The sequence below is a fragment of the Bacillus rossius genome, assembly GCF_032445375.1.
Source record: "Bacillus rossius redtenbacheri isolate Brsri chromosome 9 unlocalized genomic scaffold, Brsri_v3 Brsri_v3_scf9_2, whole genome shotgun sequence".
Taxonomy (NCBI): domain Eukaryota; kingdom Metazoa; phylum Arthropoda; class Insecta; order Phasmatodea; family Bacillidae; genus Bacillus; species Bacillus rossius.
Genome location: NW_026962013.1, coordinates 8790237 through 8807305, shown reverse-complemented (window position 1 = coordinate 8807305; position 17069 = coordinate 8790237). Strand labels below are relative to the sequence as shown.

The window sequence follows — 17069 nt, the reverse complement described above, 5'->3', positions numbered from 1 at the left end:
TGATCAACTCTGTGAAAGTTTATTACAATGTGTCTTAGGGTAAATAATTTAGAGAAAAATTATTGAAATACTTAATTGCAAATGTTCTCGGATAATTAGCATAACTATGCAAGTGATGAAAAATGCACAACATATTCTTATGGCAAAGTTAGCAGTTTGTATTACATTAGAAATATTGTTTTATTTTTTATTAAAATTATTGTTTCTACATACAATCAAAAGCATTTTCAATTGTTTACATTGGAATAATCTGAACATTTAGTAGTATGCAGAAGTATTCATGTCACACGATCTTCGACAACACATATCACAAGTAACACAAATATGTCTTCATACTGATTCTTGCGCTGAAGACAAGTCCTTTACAACGTTGGATATTTCTTTAAGTTATTATTTATTAAAGAAATAAGGCGATAAAGACATGGCTTCACCGTGTCTTTGGTACCGGCAAGTTTCACTTCTTTGTAATAATACAGAGGGATTATCCATCCGTGCATAGCTAGGATGTAACCTGTGGGATTAGTACGCACGAAGGTTTTTCCTGTAATGAGAAATGTCTCCTGTGACCTACACAAACTGATTAATTTTTCCTTCGCTGTGAATGATTATTAGCCGCGCTGAAGCTTGGAGAGGTGACCTATGCTCAAAGGTGTTCCTACGCTGTGGATCGACAGCCAATGAGGAGAAAGGTTTGCTGACGATGCAGGTCCTCAGGAGTCGGTCTGCAACGTGGATCGACAGCCAATAAGACAGAAGCTCTCCGACAACGCCGATGTAGCGGCACACGGTCTTCAGAAGTGTTCCTCCTCTGTGGATCGACAGCCAATGAGGAGAGAGGTTTGCTGGTGATTGCAGGAAGCGATGGACGGGCCTCAGAAGTGTGTCTGCGACGTGGATCGACAGGCAATGTGGAGGAAGGTTTGCTGGTAATTGCAGGAAGCGACGGACGGGCCTCAGGAGTCTGTCTGCGACGTGGATCGACAGCCAATGAGGAGGAAGGTTTGCTGGTGATTGCAGGAAGCGACGGACGGGCCTCAGAAGTGTATCTGCGACGTGGATCGACTACCAATGAGGAGGAAGGTTTGCTGGTGATTGCAGGAAGCGACGGACGGGCCTCAGAAGTGTATCTGCGACGTGGATCGACTACCAATGAGGAGGAAGGTTTGCTGGTGATTGCAGGAAGCGACGGACGGGCTTTAGAAGTGTGTCTGCGACGTGGATCGACTACCAATGAGGAGGAAGGTTTGCTGGTGATTGCAGGAAGCGACGCACGGGCCTCAGAAGTGTGTCTGCGACGTGGATCGACTACCAATGAGGAGGAAGGTTTGCTGGTGATGCAGGTGGCGGAGGGCGGTCCTCAGGAGTCTGTCTGCGACGTGGATCGACAGCCAATGAGGAGGAAGGTTTGCTGGTGATTGCAGGAAGCGACGCACGGGCCTCAGAAGTGTGTCTGCGACGTGGATCGACAGCCAATGAGGAGGAAGGTTTGCTGGTGATTGCAGGAAGCGACGGACGGGCCTCAGAAGTGTGTCTGCGACGTGGATCGACAGCCAATGAGGAGGAAGGTTTGCTGGTGATTGCAGGAAGCGACGGACGGGCCTCAGAAGTGTGTCTGCGACGTGGATCGACAGCCAATGAGGAGGAAGGTTTGCTGGTGATTGCAGGAAGCGACGGACGGGCCTCAGGAGTCTGTCTGCGACGTGGATCGACAGCCAATGAGGAGGAAGGTTTGCTGGTGATTGCAGGAAGCGACGCACGGGCCTCAGGAGTCTGTCTGCGACGTGGATCGACAGCCAATGAGGAGGAAGGTTTGCTGGTGATTGCAGGAAGCGACGGACGGGCCTCAGAAGTGTGTCTGCGACGTGGATCGACAGCCAATGAGGAGGAAGGTTTGCTGGTGATTGCAGGAAGCGACGGACGGGCCTCAGGAGTCTGTCTGCGACGTGGATCGACAGCCAATGAGGAGGAAGGTTTGCTGGTGATTGCAGGAAGCGACGGACGGGCCTCAGGAGTCTGTCTGCGACGTGGATCGACAGCCAATGAGGAGGAAGGTTTGCTGGTGATTGCAGGAAGCGACGGACGGGCCTCAGGAGTCTGTCTGCGACGTGGATCGACAGCCAATGAGGAGGAAGGTTTGCTGGTGATTGCAGGAAGCGACGGACGGGCCTCAGAAGTGTGTCTGCGACGTGGATCGACAGCCAATGAGGAGGAAGGTTTGCTGGTGATTGCAGGAAGCGACGGACGGGCCTCAGAAGTGTGTCTGCGACGTGGATCGACAGCCAATGAGGAGGAAGGTTTGCTGGTGATTGCAGGAAGCGACGGACGGGCCTCAAAAGTGTGTCTGCGACGTGGATCGACAGCCAATGAGGAGGAAGGTTTGCTGGTGATTGCAGGAAGCGACGGACTGGCCTCAGAAGTGTGTCTGCGACGTGGATCGACTACCAATGAGGAGGAAGGTTTGCTGGTGATTGCAGGAAGCGACGGACGGGCCTCAGGAGTCTGTCTGCGACGTGGATCGACAGCCAATGAGGAGGAAGGTTTGCTGGTGATTGCAGGAAGCGACGGACGGGCCTCAGAAGTGTGTCTGCGACGTGGATCGACAGCCAATGAGGAGGAAGGTTTGCTGGTGATTGCAGGAAGCGACGGACGGGCCTCAGAAGTGTGTCTGCGATGTGGATCGACAGCCAATGAGGAGGAAGGTTTGCTGGTGATTGCAGGAAGCGACGGACTGGCCTCAGAAGTGTGTCTGCGACGTGGATCGACTACCAATGAGGAGGAAGGTTTGCTGGTGATTGCAGGAAGCGACGGACGGGCCTCAGGAGTCTGTCTGCGACGTGGATCGACAGCCAATGAGGAGGAAGGTTTGCTGGTGATTGCAGGAAGCGACGGACGGGCCTCAGAAGTGTGTCTGCGACGTGGATCGACAGCCAATGAGGAGGAAGGTTTGCTGGTGATTGCAGGAAGCGACGGACGGGCCTCAGAAGTGTGTCTGCGACGTGGATCGACAGCCAATGAGGAGGAAGGTTTGCTGGTGATTGCAGGAAGCGACGGACGGGCCTCAGGAGTCTGTCTGCGACGTGGATCGACTACCAATGAGGAGGAAGGTTTGCTGGTGATTGCAGGAAGCGACGGACGGGCCTCAGAAGTGTGTCTGCGACGTGGATCGACAGCCAATGAGGAGGAAGGTTTGCTGGTGATTGCAGGAAGCGACGGACGGGCCTCAGAAGTGTGTCTGCGACGTGGATCGACTACCAATGAGGAGGAAGGTTTGCTGGTGATTGCAGGAAGCGACGGACGGGCCTCAGGAGTCTGTCTGCGACGTGGATCGACAGCCAATGAGGAGGAAGGTTTGCTGGTGATTGCAGGAAGCGACGGACGGGCCTCAGAAGTGTGTCTGCGACGTGGATCGACAGCCAATGAGGAGGAAGGTTTGCTGGTGATTGCAGGAAGCGACGGACGGGCCTCAGAAGTGTGTCTGCGACGTGGATCGACTACCAATGAGGAGGAAGGTTTGCTGGTGATTGCAGGAAGCGACGGACGGGCCTCAGAAGTGTGTCTGCGACGTGGATCGACTACCAATGAGGAGGAAGGTTTGCTGGTGATTGCAGGAAGCGACGGACGGGCCTCAGGAGTCTGTCTGCGACGTGGATCGACAGCCAATGAGGAGGAAGGTTTGCTGGTGATTGCAGGAAGCGACGGACGGGCCTCAGAAGTGTGTCTGCGACGTGGATCGACAGCCAATGAGGAGGAAGGTTTGCTGGTGATTGCAGGAAGCGACGGACGGGCCTCAGGAGTCTGTCTGCGACGTGGATCGACAGCCAATGAGGAGGAAGGTTTGCTGGTGATTGCAGGAAGCGACGGACGGGCCTCAGAAGTGTGTCTGCGACGTGGATCGACAGCCAATGAGGAGGAAGGTTTGCTGGTGATTGCAGGAAGCGACGGACGGGCCTCAGAAGTGTGTCTGCGACGTGGATCGACTACCAATGAGGAGGAAGGTTTGCTGGTGATTGCAGGAAGCGACGGACGGGCCTCAGAAGTGTGTCTGCGACGTGGATCGACTACCAATGAGGAGGAAGGTTTGCTGGTGATTGCAGGAAGCGACGGACGGGCCTCAGGAGTCTGTCTGCGACGTGGATCGACAGCCAATGAGGAGGAAGGTTTGCTGGTGATTGCAGGAAGCGACGGACGGGCCTCAGGAGTGTGTCTGCGACGTGGATCGACAGCCAATGAGGAGGAAGGTTTGCTGGTGATTGCAGGAAGCGACGGACGGTCCTCAGAAGTGTGTCTGCGACGTGGATCGACTACCAATGAGGAGGAAGGTTTGCTGGTGATTGCAGGAAGCGACGGACGGGCCTCAGGAGTCTGTCTGCGACGTGGATCGACAGCCAATGAGGAGGAAGGTTTGCTGGTGATTGCAGGAAGCGACGGACGGGCCTCAGAAGTGTGTCTGCGACGTGGATCGACAGCCAATGAGGAGGAAGGTTTGCTGGTGATTGCAGGAAGCGACGGACGGGCCTCAGAAGTGTGTCTGCGACGTGGATCGACTACCAATGAGGAGGAAGGTTTGCTGGTGATTGCAGGAAGCGACGGACGGGCCTCAGGAGTCTGTCTGCGACGTGGATCGACAGCCAATGAGGAGGAAGGTTTGCTGGTGATTGCAGGAAGCGACGGACGGGCCTCAGAAGTGTGTCTGCGACGTGGATCGACAGCCAATGAGGAGGAAGGTTTGCTGGTGATTGCAGGAAGCGACGGACGGGCCTCAGGAGTCTGTCTGCGACGTGGATCGACAGCCAATGAGGAGGAAGGTTTGCTGGTGATTGCAGGAAGCGACGGACGGGCCTCAGAAGTGTGTCTGCGACGTGGATCGACAGCCAATGAGGAGGAAGGTTTGCTGGTGATTGCAGGAAGCGACGGACGGGCCTCAGAAGTGTGTCTGCGACGTGGATCGACAGCCAATGAGGAGGAAGGTTTGCTGGTGATTGCAGGAAGCGACGGACGGGCCTCAGGAGTCTGTCTGCGACGTGGATCGACAGCCAATGAGGAGGAAGGTTTGCTGGTGATTGCAGGAAGCGACGGACGGGCCTCAGAAGTGTGTCTGCGACGTGGATCGACAGCCAATGAGGAGGAAGGTTTGCTGGTGATTGCAGGAAGCGACGGACGGGCCTCAGAAGTGTGTCTGCGACGTGGATCGACAGCCAATGAGGAGGAAGGTTTGCTGGTGATTGCAGGAAGCGACGGACGGGCCTCAGGAGTCTGTCTGCGACGTGGATCGACAGCCAATGAGGAGGAAGGTTTGCTGGTGATTGCAGGAAGCGACGGACGGGCCTCAGAAGTGTGTCTGCGACGTGGATCGACAGCCAATGAGGAGGAAGGTTTGCTGGTGATTGCAGGAAGCGACGGACGGGCCTCAGGAGTCTGTCTGCGACGTGGATCGACTACCAATGAGGAGGAAGGTTTGCTGGTGATTGCAGGAAGCGACGGACGGGCCTCAGAAGTGTGTCTGCGACGTGGATCGACAGCCAATGAGGAGGAAGGTTTGCTGGTGATTGCAGGAAGCGACGGACGGGCCTCAGGAGTCTGTCTGCGACGTGGATCGACAGCCAATGAGGAGGAAGGTTTGCTGGTGATTGCAGGAAGCGACGGACGGGCCTCAGGAGTCTGTCTGCGACGTGGATCGACTACCCATGAGGAGGAAGGTTTGCTGGTGATTGCAGGAAGCGACGGACGGGCCTCAGATGTGTGTCTGCGACGTGGATCGACAGCCAATGAGGAGGAAGGTTTGCTGGTGATTGCAGGAAGCGACGGACGGGCCTCAGAAGTGTGTCTGCGACGTGGATCGACTACCAATGAGGAGGAAGGTTTGCTGGTGATTGCAGGAAGCGACGGACGGGCCTCAGAAGTGTGTCTGCGACGTGGATCGACTACCAATGAGGAGGAAGGTTTGCTGGTGATTGCAGGAAGCGACGGACGGGCCTCAGAAGTGTGTCTGCGACGTGGATCGACTACCAATGAGGAGGAAGGATTGCTGGTAATTGCAGGAAGCGACGGACGGGCCTCAGAAGTGTGTCTGCGACGTGGATCGACTACCAATGAGGAGGAAGGTTTGCTGGTGATTGCAGGAAGCGACGGACGGGCCTCAGAAGTGTGTCTGCGACGTGGATCGACAGCCAATGAGGAGGAAGGTTTGCTGGTGATTGCAGGAAGCGACGGACGGGCCTCAGGAGTCTGTCTGCGACGTGGATCGACAGCCAATGAGGAGGAAGGTTTGCTGGTGATTGCAGGAAGCGACGGACGGGCCTCAGAAGTGTGTCTGCGACGTGGATCGACTACCAATGAGGAGGAAGGTTTGCTGGTGATTGCAGGAAGCGACGGACGGGCCTCAGAAGTGTGTCTGCGACGTGGATCGACTACCAATGAGGAGGAAGGATTGCTGGTAATTGCAGGAGGCGGCGGATGGTCCTCAGAAGTGTGTCTGCGACGTGGGCCCGGCGGCGACGACGGCGGCGGCGGCAGGGCTGCCGGTCATGCTGACGTAGGCGGGCGACGGTCGGCGCACGGGGCTGAGGTAGGCGGCGTCCTGGTTCTGGTAGCGCAGCAGGCGGGCCTGGTCGGCGCGCGGGGTCGCCCCGGGTGTGTTCTCCTCCTCGGGCACGCTGCCCAGGCGCCCGCGCGGGCCCGCCTCCGCCGCCACCAGCGGCGTCGTCGACTCGGACCGCAGCAGGCTGAGGTTGCCGTACCGCACGTCGTCCTCCTCGTCCCCGTCTGCCGCGACGACAACAACAACAATGCTTCCCTGACGCGAACACAACCTCTCGACGGCTGGAGATTTATGGTGCGAGCAGACCTCCAGTCTACATTACCGTGACAGCCATTCTACTTCCAAGCCGTCACGAATGTCACCCAATGACAAACAATCGCAACCACAGTTTAATTCTTAAGAACTAACAGTAATTAATAGGTTCTGTCCTTAAAGATTGGCTATGTGTTTATTACGAGAGTATCGGTTTATGCCATTTACAACACAGACTTTTTTTCTTTCTTTCAGGATATGAATCAATCTTAAATGACCTCGGTGTACACGGGTATATACCAAGTTCAAAATTATTATTTTAGTGGTTATTCTGACTTTAACCCAACAAACTTGGATAATGCTAAGTTAACCCGGGTGAACCTAGGTACATATGTGTGTATATGTATTTGTGAATGCACGTATAATGTATATAAGTGTATACACTCATTGAACCTAACTTCTGGTCGACACGGAGGTCGTTGGAGTCGACTAGGGGTGACGCGGTGGCCATGGGACTCGAACCCAGGAGGTGGCAGAGGACGCGCGGAGGGGAGGTCACGCACCGGCGGGCAGCTGGTCGCCGGCCGGCGAGGAGAAGTAGGCCCGATTGTGCACGACGCGCGGGTTCAGGTCCAGGTACTCCACGCCGTCCTCCAGCATCCTCTCCAGCAGCATCACGAGCTCCTTGAAGGAGGGCCGCGAGCCGGGCTCGCCCTGCCAGCAGCTCCGCATCACCCGGTACCTGTCGGCAGTCACACTAGGAGATACCTTCCGCATCACCCGGTACCTGTCGGCAGGGACGATGAGAGATACCTTCACTTGCGGTTTTTAAGTTATGGTTGTCGGCATGAATTCTTCCTCCTAAAAGTGAGTTTTGATATTGAATGTAACTTGTTATATATTTCTTTGTAATAAATTCATTGGTGTATTTAATGTATGGAGTTTATTTAACTTTGTGCTTCATTTATGTAGACCACAATCCAGGATCTTTTCAACGTCGACGTTGCATCGCGAAGAATGGCAGTTGTTTTGGAGCGGTCCAACAAGCGTGAGAGGAGACAGAAAGAAGAAGCGCAAGTGAGTTTCATGCAGTTTTGCATGTTGCAAGCTCGAAATTTCCATTTCTGTATATTAGGCCTTTGTAAATATTCGATTTTTCGGACATGAGTATGAATATTAAATTATTAAATTATTTGCTACTTAAAAAAATTAAATGGTGTACAGGGAATGTGTGTGTAGTGGTTGGGTCTTGGTAGCTGCCCGCTCTGTCCAGCTCTGCTCTATTTTTGACTGTCGTTGGGAATCATGCCTGGCTCCTGGAGTGTCTGTACCGATCACCCTGGTTGAAGAACCATCCTTGTCCCCCGCTTTAATTGGTGTAATTGGAGGGGGCGTGTAGTGCCATTCATCTCTCGGGCTCGGTCCTGGTTTTCCTACCCGGATTGACAAGTTGGTTGGTTGAAGCCTGTCTGGTGGTCACCAGTTTCCCAAGTCAGCACGTACTGGCGGGGTCTGAACCTTCCGGGCGGCGGAAATCTGAGGCTAACTTCCTGTGAAACTCTGTCCACTGACTTGCGCAGGCAGTCGGCGGTCCGCTAGTAGCACAGAGCGGAGGGGACCTGTTTTCCAAGTATAGTCCAGATGTTGGGCTCTGGATTTTAAGATCTGAAAGACGACTCCTATTCCACCCTAAAAGGGCACAGACACGGGAGGGGAGGTGGCGGGCGAGCCGGCCTTCGGACCGAAAAATAGTGTTACTTAAATTATAGGCCTCCAACGGACCACGGGTTCACTGGGTGTTTTCAGGGGTCCCAGTGTGATGTGGGAGATCAGAGAAGGCGCCAGCAGTGCTGATAAAGTCTTAGGGCTCAGGACACAGCCAACTGTCTGGTCAGTTGAGCGGGGTACGGGGCTGAGGCGGTGACTATGCTGGGTTGGTGGCCCCAGCCGCTGGTCATTGCCGAAGCTCTAACACCCTCCCGATCAAACAACAGGGAGTGATCCCCAACAGTTCTGTTTTAAATAAGCTCTGGAATGTATATAAAAATAACTGGAATGTCGCTCCCACCCTACCCTGATAGGGCGCATGTGTGGGACGGGAATGTGAGAACGCCGGCCGTAGGTCGGAATAATCTGTTACTTAAATTATTTACTATTACTAGCGATAGGTGTGGTTTTGTTAATGGCTAATGGTGGCAGTCCAGTCTTACAGGTCAGGCAACGCTATGGTGTTACATTTAACCGACGTTCCCTGAAAGTTACATCATTAGGGTGACAATTCAGCACTGGAAGCTTAAATCTTTCCTTAGCCTAACTGAACAATGTGAATTATTTAGCCATCTTGTGACGTGGGATGTAAAATAGCTTGAAAGCAATGCAGTAAAGTGTCTCGCGCTTCGCCAATGCTATTTGGACAGAGTTTCTCACATTGTCGTATTACGATACTTGGTGCAACCAAATTCAAAACAGACTAGTAGCGGAGAGCTCCAACATTTTTGTGTATAAAAAATTGGCGTTTTTTTTTTCAGTCAGAAAGATGGAGACGGTATGCCCAGTAGGATAATTTTAGCTGTTTAATACATATGGCACCAACATTATGACTACAAAAATAACTTTCTTATCTCTTAGAAAAACATATATTAAAAACTACACAGATTAATGGTGGAAAATAAACCTCCGGTACTTCAAATTTCTTAAAAAAAAAAGAAGACATGAAACACTTGACACTAGAAAATTATGGTACATAATTTAACGATTTGTCCATAAAATATTTCTGTGGTCACAGCTCCTGCCGTTGGGTTATTTTATTACTCAAGTGTAGAGCTGACCAGTATAAGTTTCTAGTTTATTTGGTGGAACCTCTTTTAACCGGTCTTATATGATTGGACGCGTTCTGTAAACTCGTTTACCGATTAAGCCACTCGCGTTCAGGTTCCAGCCATTTATGTGGGAGGTCAACCTGTCGGTGGTTTCCATAGAGGAGGGATCCATCGACATTTTAATTTTGTACTCGCCAGGTTTGAACCGAGGACTCCGAACTCCATTATGTTAGTACGTTCTTAAAAATAAAATTTTATTGAAATCGTTTTTAAATAATTTTTTATTAAATTAATTTTTTCTCGAATTTCTAGCTATATAATTACAAACTTACAAAATGGCGGACGTAACGTCATAATTTCGAAATTATGTAATGTTTTTTTATTAAAATTTTTATTACATATATTTTTATAAATTTTAATAATTTCCCCAAATTTTTTTGAAAATAATAAGATGGAGAACGTAACGATAATTGCAACGGTTGCGCCACAATTCAAAATGGCAGACATGATTCTAATGGTCGAGATAATGACCTGGTGGCTTAGGGCGGCTTGTTTTTATGAGTCACAAGCCACTTTTATGATTTTTCAAAGTCTATGACTTTTTGAGGACTAAAAGTGAAAATTTTCTTCAATACAGGAATTTTTTCCCTCGAAATAGTAAAGTTATATATTTTTCTTTTTTTGAGAATTTTTGTTGGATTTTTTTCCTAAAAACTAAATTTTGGCTAATTTTTGGCAAATTTGGGCAAAATTTGAGTCCTTTTTTTTATAGCAATTTTTGACAAATTTTGAAGGTCAAGGTAAAAAATGGCCTCCGCGAAGTCACAGTCCAAGATGGCGAACCGGCATCAGGCACCTCACTCCTACTCCAGTATCAGGGTCATACCAATATATAATACTGTTATCATACATATGGTGGTCTTGATGATACACAACGAGCAAATGTGTTTGCAAAAATCGTCGTTCCAAATTCCAAATAAAAATATTAATACTTGTGCTTGCTCTTGTGTATATCTATCAAGAGAAGAGAACCCTGTAACAAGGACAGCGCTGACAGTCAACATCGTGCATTGGAAAGAGGGAGTCAATGCCCATCATTCAAATGTACACGGCTATATTATATATATAAGCTGACGGGTCCTTGCATTCATTTGATGTGGCGGGCACGTCCAAACCCGGATAAATTTCAAAGTGGACCACGAGTCCAAGCACACAACCCCCGCACTCTGTCCAACTCTTCATCCGGACCATCCCCTGTCTCCTGTATTCTCCTACACTTAATGCACGCATATTTGCACTCCCGCACGACTGACTGTGCCCAGTATGTGTCTGTGCAGGATTTACCTGGGCCCCGATTCGACTAGTAGTCATAGCCGTGGCTAGGCACCGATGCACGGCTAATCCCGGCATGACTAGGCGTGTAGGCTTCGGCCTGAGACGCACCTAGGCCCACCCCCTCCCCCCTTCAGCACGGGCTAGGAAGAAGCCCTCGGCACTGGGGTGCTGTCACAACTTAGAAACAAACAAATTAGAAACACACTAAGTTATGCCTGTTCTAAGTTGTGGGTTCTAAGTTATGATGTTTCTAAGTTGTGTGGTTCTGCGTTGCGTGTTTCTAAGTTACGTGTTTCTAAGGCATGACCGTTATAAGTTGTGTTTTTCTAAGTTGAGAGAGTTCTAAGTGATGATTTTCTACGTTACGACGTTTCTAATTTGTGTGGTTGTGTTGCGTGTTTCTAAGTTACGTGTTTCTAAGTATGACAGTTCTAAGTTGTGTGTTTCTAAGATGTGATGGTTCTAAGTATGACTTTATAAGTTATAACATTTCTGAGTTGTGTGTTTATAAGTTATGTGTTTCTAAGTTATGATCGTTCTAAATGATGACAGTTCTAAGTTACGTGGATTTTTTCGAGGTTTCTAAGTTATGACTGTTCTAAGTTGTGTGTTTCTAAGTTATGTGTGGTTCCCCGCGGCACTCACAGCTGCGCGGAGCAGTTCTCGGGCCGCTCCATGCGGTAGCCGGCGCGCAGCAGGTGGAAGAGGTTGTGCACGGCGACCCCCGGGTAGGGCGAGGCCCCCAAGGTCACCAGCTCCCACAGCAGCACGCCGAAGCTCCACACGTCCGACTTGCTGGTGTAGACGTGGTCGGCCAGCGACTCCACGGCCATCCACTTGACCGGCACTGCGGGCAGCACTCACCACTCACCAGCCACTCGCCGCTCACCACGGCCTACTTGCTGGTGTACACGTGGTCGGCCAGCGACTCCACGACCATCCACTTGACCGGCACTGCGGGCAGCACTCACCACTCACCAGCCACTCACCGCTCACCACGGCCTACTTGCTGGTGTACACGTGGTCGGCCAGCGACTCCACGACCATCCACTTGACCGGCACTGCGGGCAGCACTCACCACTCACCACTCACCAGTCACTCACCACGGCCTACTTGCTGGTGTACACGTGGTCGGCCAGCGACTCCACGGCCATCCACTTGACCGGCACTGCGGGCAGCACTCACCACTCACCACTCACCAGTCACTCACCACGGCCTACTTGCTGGTGTACACGTGGTCGGCCAGCGACTCCACGGCCATCCACTTGACCGGCACTGCGGGCACCACTCACCACTCACCAGCCACTCACCGCTCACCACGGCCTACTTGCTGGTGTACACGTGGTCGGCCAGCGACTCCACGGCCATCCACTTGACCGGCACTGCGGGCAGCACTCACCACTCACCAGCCACTCACCGCTCACCACGGCCTACTTGCTGGTGTACACGTGGTCGGCCAGCGACTCCACGGCCATCCACTTGACCGGCACTGCGGGCACCACTCACCACTCACCAGCCACTCACCGCTCACCACGGCCTACTTGCTGGTGTACACGTGGTCGGCCAGCGACTCCACGGCCATCCACTTGACCGGCACTGCGGGCAGCACTCACCACTCACCAGCCACTCACCGCTCACCACGGCCTACTTGCTGGTGTACACGTGGTCGGCCAGCGACTCCACGGCCATCCACTTGACCGGCACTGCGGGCAGCACTCACCACTCACCAGCCACTCACCGCTCACCACGGCCTACTTGCTGGTGTACACGTGGTCGGCCAGCGACTCCACGGCCATCCACTTGACCGTCACTGCGGGCACCACTCACCACTCACCAGCCACTCACCGCTCACCACGGCCTACTTGCTGGTGTACACGTGGTCGGCCAGCGACTCCACGGCCATCCACTTGACCGGCACTGCGGGCAGCACTCACCACTCACCAGCCACTCACCGCTCACCACGGCCTACTTGCTGGTGTACACGTGGTCGGCCAGCGACTCCACGGCCATCCACTTGACCGGCACTGCGGGCAGCACTCACCACTCACCAGCCACTCACCGCTCACCACGGCCTACTTGCTGGTGTACACGTGGTCGGCCAGCGACTCCACGGCCATCCACTTGACCGGCACTGCGGGCACCACTCACCACTCACCACTCACCAGTCACTCACCACGGCCGACCGTCCGACGACCACTACACGAATTTGATAACAACAGAGAACTTGAAACTAGTAATAGAGTGCTGGATATCATTTTTCTTAAAATTTTTTATCAGTAATAATATGATTCGTAATAGAATTTATATCACTAATTTTAGGATATAGTCAATACGCAAATTCTAGAACGTAGTCATTTTGAAGATGACTATATGAACGTAATAAAAATAATGAACTTAAAATTAGTAATAGAGTGCTGGATATCATTTGCCTAGACATTTTTATCGTCATTTTTAGGATGCAGTCATTAAGAAAATAATTATATGAACTTAAAAATTAGTAATAGGGTGCTTGATATCATTCGTCTTAAATTTTCTAATCACTATTTTTTAGGATGTGATAATTACAGAAATTAATTAAATAAAATTAATAACAATATGGACTTTAAAAAATAGTAATCAGATGCTTGATATCATTTGTCTTAAATTTTCGATCACTATTTTTTAGGATATGATCATTAACGAAATGAATAGATGAAATTAATAACAATATGGACTTTAAAATAGAAATCAGACGCTTGATAAAATTTTTCTTGAAATTACTATCAGTAATAACTATATGATTTGTAATAGAATTTATATCACTAATTTTAGGTTATAGTCAATACGAAAAATTTAGAATATTGTCATTACGAAGATGACTATATGAACATAATAAAAATAATGAACTTAAAATTATTAATTGGGTGCAGGATATCCTTTGTCTTCAATTTTATACCACTAATTTTAGCATATAGTCATACGAAAATTTTAGGATTTAGTCATTACGATAATAAAAGAAGAGAGCACCCCACGATTTTAGTTATTCAGAGTTGTGGTGCGTTATTTGGCTGTCGGACAAAAAAATTAAATTAAAATTATATTTTTTGATAAACGTTTTTTAAAGTTTTTTAAACTAAAAGTTTTTTTTTTGCGTGCGATGGATGGTTAATTTTCTCAGATTTATAGGGAAGTGTGATGGGTGGGTGGCTGGCAAAAAAAAAAGGGGGGGGGTTTATGTAACTTCATACCCCTACTACTAAAATACTGCACTCGCTTATGTTGATAGTAGTTGAATATTTAAATGAATTATTTCTCTGTCCTTAAATTTTTTTAAATTTTATTTTATTTTTTTAATTTTTTACATTTTGTCTGCCCGCCCAAAAGGACAAGCATATAGATAACAGGATTGAAATTTACACGTTAAAAGTATATTTAAAAGCGTAGCTTAAATTTATCTAGTTATAATCGTATAAATTTATTCCGTTTTCTAAATAACCGAAATATCTGATAATTGAACACGGTGTTAATAACTGGTTCCACTGCAGCTAGCGTCGTTAGTTCCCAGACGGCAGCGACCTTCACTAAGCCGACGGAGAATGAAGTTGCCAGACCTGTCTATATGACCTCGACGAGATGTAGAAGACAGCACTTTCCATTCTATACTTATTCTATTTTTGTTGTTTTTTTTTACCTACAAAAATTATAAACATTAATCGCCAAAAACGAGAATTAAATTGCTGTACATTAAACGTGAGACGGGGAGGAGGCCCGACAAAATCGTCCCCGGGACCTTGGTTTTATATCGATGAACCCTCCCGGAGGTCGAGTTGGCCTTGAGCGGAGCGCGCAGAAAAGAGAACACACGGCCGCACGTTGTCAGCCGACGCTCCGCTGTTATCTTGGACCGCAATGAGAGAGAGCAACTGTTGCAATCACACTTTTGCCCGACAATAGTTACGAAATAAAATTTTTACTCTTTAGGTTTTAAAAAAAAAAAGAGGAGAAGGGGGGGGGGGGGGTTTTGTCTGTAAAGTCGGTTTACGGAAGAGAATTTTACGTGATAACGTCATAAGAAAACATTGATGAAAAATTGCATACTTTTTTAATTTTCAAATATTATTTACAGTTTTTTAAAATTTAATTTAAATAATTTGTTTAAATATAATCACGAACAATTAGTTAAAAAGCCCGCCTTAACCTGTTTGATATTATAGAAGATTTTCTCGCACGTTGGTTGGACGATTCTTGCACGCTCGGCTCAGGCAGAACGTGACAAATTTTCGTGCGTGCAGCCGGCGTTCATCGATTTATAAAACGTTATCACGTCAAAAAAAAGAGGAAGCGTGAATTTGCCCTACGAAATAAGGTTTTCAAACCATATCTTCGAAAAAAAAAGTTATAACCTAATTTTTTTTTATCGTATTAAGGTTTGATCTCTCGCGCTATGTTGATTTTTTTTTATTCTATTTGCCACTGATTTAATTTAAGGGCTAATCCAAATCTTTAACTCGATATCTCCTTTTGCTTTTTGTTGTTTCGTCACAAATATTTTCAATAGATATTCACTTAATGTAATATAGCGTATGTCAGTATTATCATAAGTCTTCATTATTATTATCACTTGCGTGATATTTATCACGTATTATACTACAAGTAGTAAATATCTGTTGAAAATATTTGTGACACAAAAAATAAATGCAAGGAAGAAATCGTGTTAAAATTTTTAAACAGTGCTTAAATAAAAGTAGGACGGTAAAAATAAAAAAAAAAAAATGTGTGCGTGTACTTATGCACACGCGTTAGAAGTCATACATATGTACTTGGTGAAATAAAGAAATAAGTTTAATTTTGCATGAAAATAATTAATAGAAGTAAAATAATAAAAGGACTGGAGTGATAGAGTGATATTATAAATACGCTTGGTAAAGTCTAAATTTAATAAAACTAAAATATTTAAATAAATATTCGTTATTAATATAAATATGAACATGCGATAAAGCTTATAATTTAATTTAATCGATATTAATTTTAATTAATAATGCATATCAATAAATTTTCAGGACGTTTATTCTAATTTTTTTGATTTTAAATATTTATTAAAACATTTTGTAATAATTTATAACGCAAATACATTACGCATACGGGAAATATTCCTCTTATATATATATATATATAAAAGAAAATACACTTGAAATATTTATAATATTGAAAATAATGATTTTTTTTATAATATGAACCAGTATTCAATATAATACACTAAAGATTAAGATTCAAAAGCACATGTATAACTTTTATTTGTATGTAGCCTTTTTTTCAAACTGTGAAAATTTCGTTACATGATGCGCACGCATCGTAAAACGTCACTCTTAATTTTTTTTTTCATAACGCGCCTAAAGTAATTTAAAAAAAATTCAAAATGGCGTGCGTGATGGAGGCCTAAGTACTGTTCTTGTAAATCGCCCCCCCCCCCCCCCCCTTCCCATACAAAGAACTGACAGTTGGCGGGTTCATAGAGCTGCGCATAGAAGCGTCCTCACTTTAGGCGCACCCACGCCTGGTCACGACGGACTCACCGCGGCCTTTGCTCCTCTTGAGGTAGGCGTCGTCCTCGTAGACGTCGCGCGTCAGCCCGAAGTCGGAGATCTTGCAGATGCGGCCGGCGGCCACCAGCACGTTCCTGGCCGCCAGGTCGCGGTGCACCAGCTGGAACATAGCTCGCTCACAGCGGGGACACTGCTCAGACACTGCTCAGACACTGCTCAGACTCTGGGACCGTGACCCGAGAACAGTTGCCCAGGGCACTGCCTCCCAGGGATGCAAGAGTAGACGGCGGCCACCGGCACGTTCCTGGCCGCCAGGTCGCGGTGCACCAGCTGGAACAGCGCCCACTCACAGCGGGGGACACTGCTCAGACACTGCTCAGACACTGCTCAGACACTGTTCAGACACTAGGACCGTGACCCGAGAACAGTTGCCCAGGGCACTGCCTCCCAGGGATGCAACAGTAGACGGCGACCACCAGCACGTACAGATGTCATGGTTACCACACATGTATTACAGCTGTCCTATGCTCGACGAGAAGACCGACTATTTAATGTTATACTTCTTATTATCTCATTTTGGAAATACGTGATTTTTTTGAAGAG

General features: G+C 48.3%; 1 protein-coding gene across 1 annotated transcript in view; it reads right to left on the bottom strand.

Moving 5' to 3' along the window:
* Positions 1–6460: 6460 nt before the first annotated feature.
* Positions 6461–17069, bottom strand: part of LOC134543246 (proto-oncogene tyrosine-protein kinase receptor Ret) — an 83978-nt gene continuing 73369 nt past the window's right edge. Inside the window, exons 16-19 of the mRNA XM_063388151.1 lie at positions 16497–16626; positions 11590–11791; positions 7354–7532; positions 6461–6762 (exon numbers count right to left, since the gene is read on the bottom strand). Coding sequence (XP_063244221.1) covers positions 6461–6762; positions 7354–7532; positions 11590–11791; positions 16497–16626 — 813 coding nt within the window. The remainder of the gene's footprint in view (positions 6763–7353; positions 7533–11589; positions 11792–16496; positions 16627–17069) is intronic.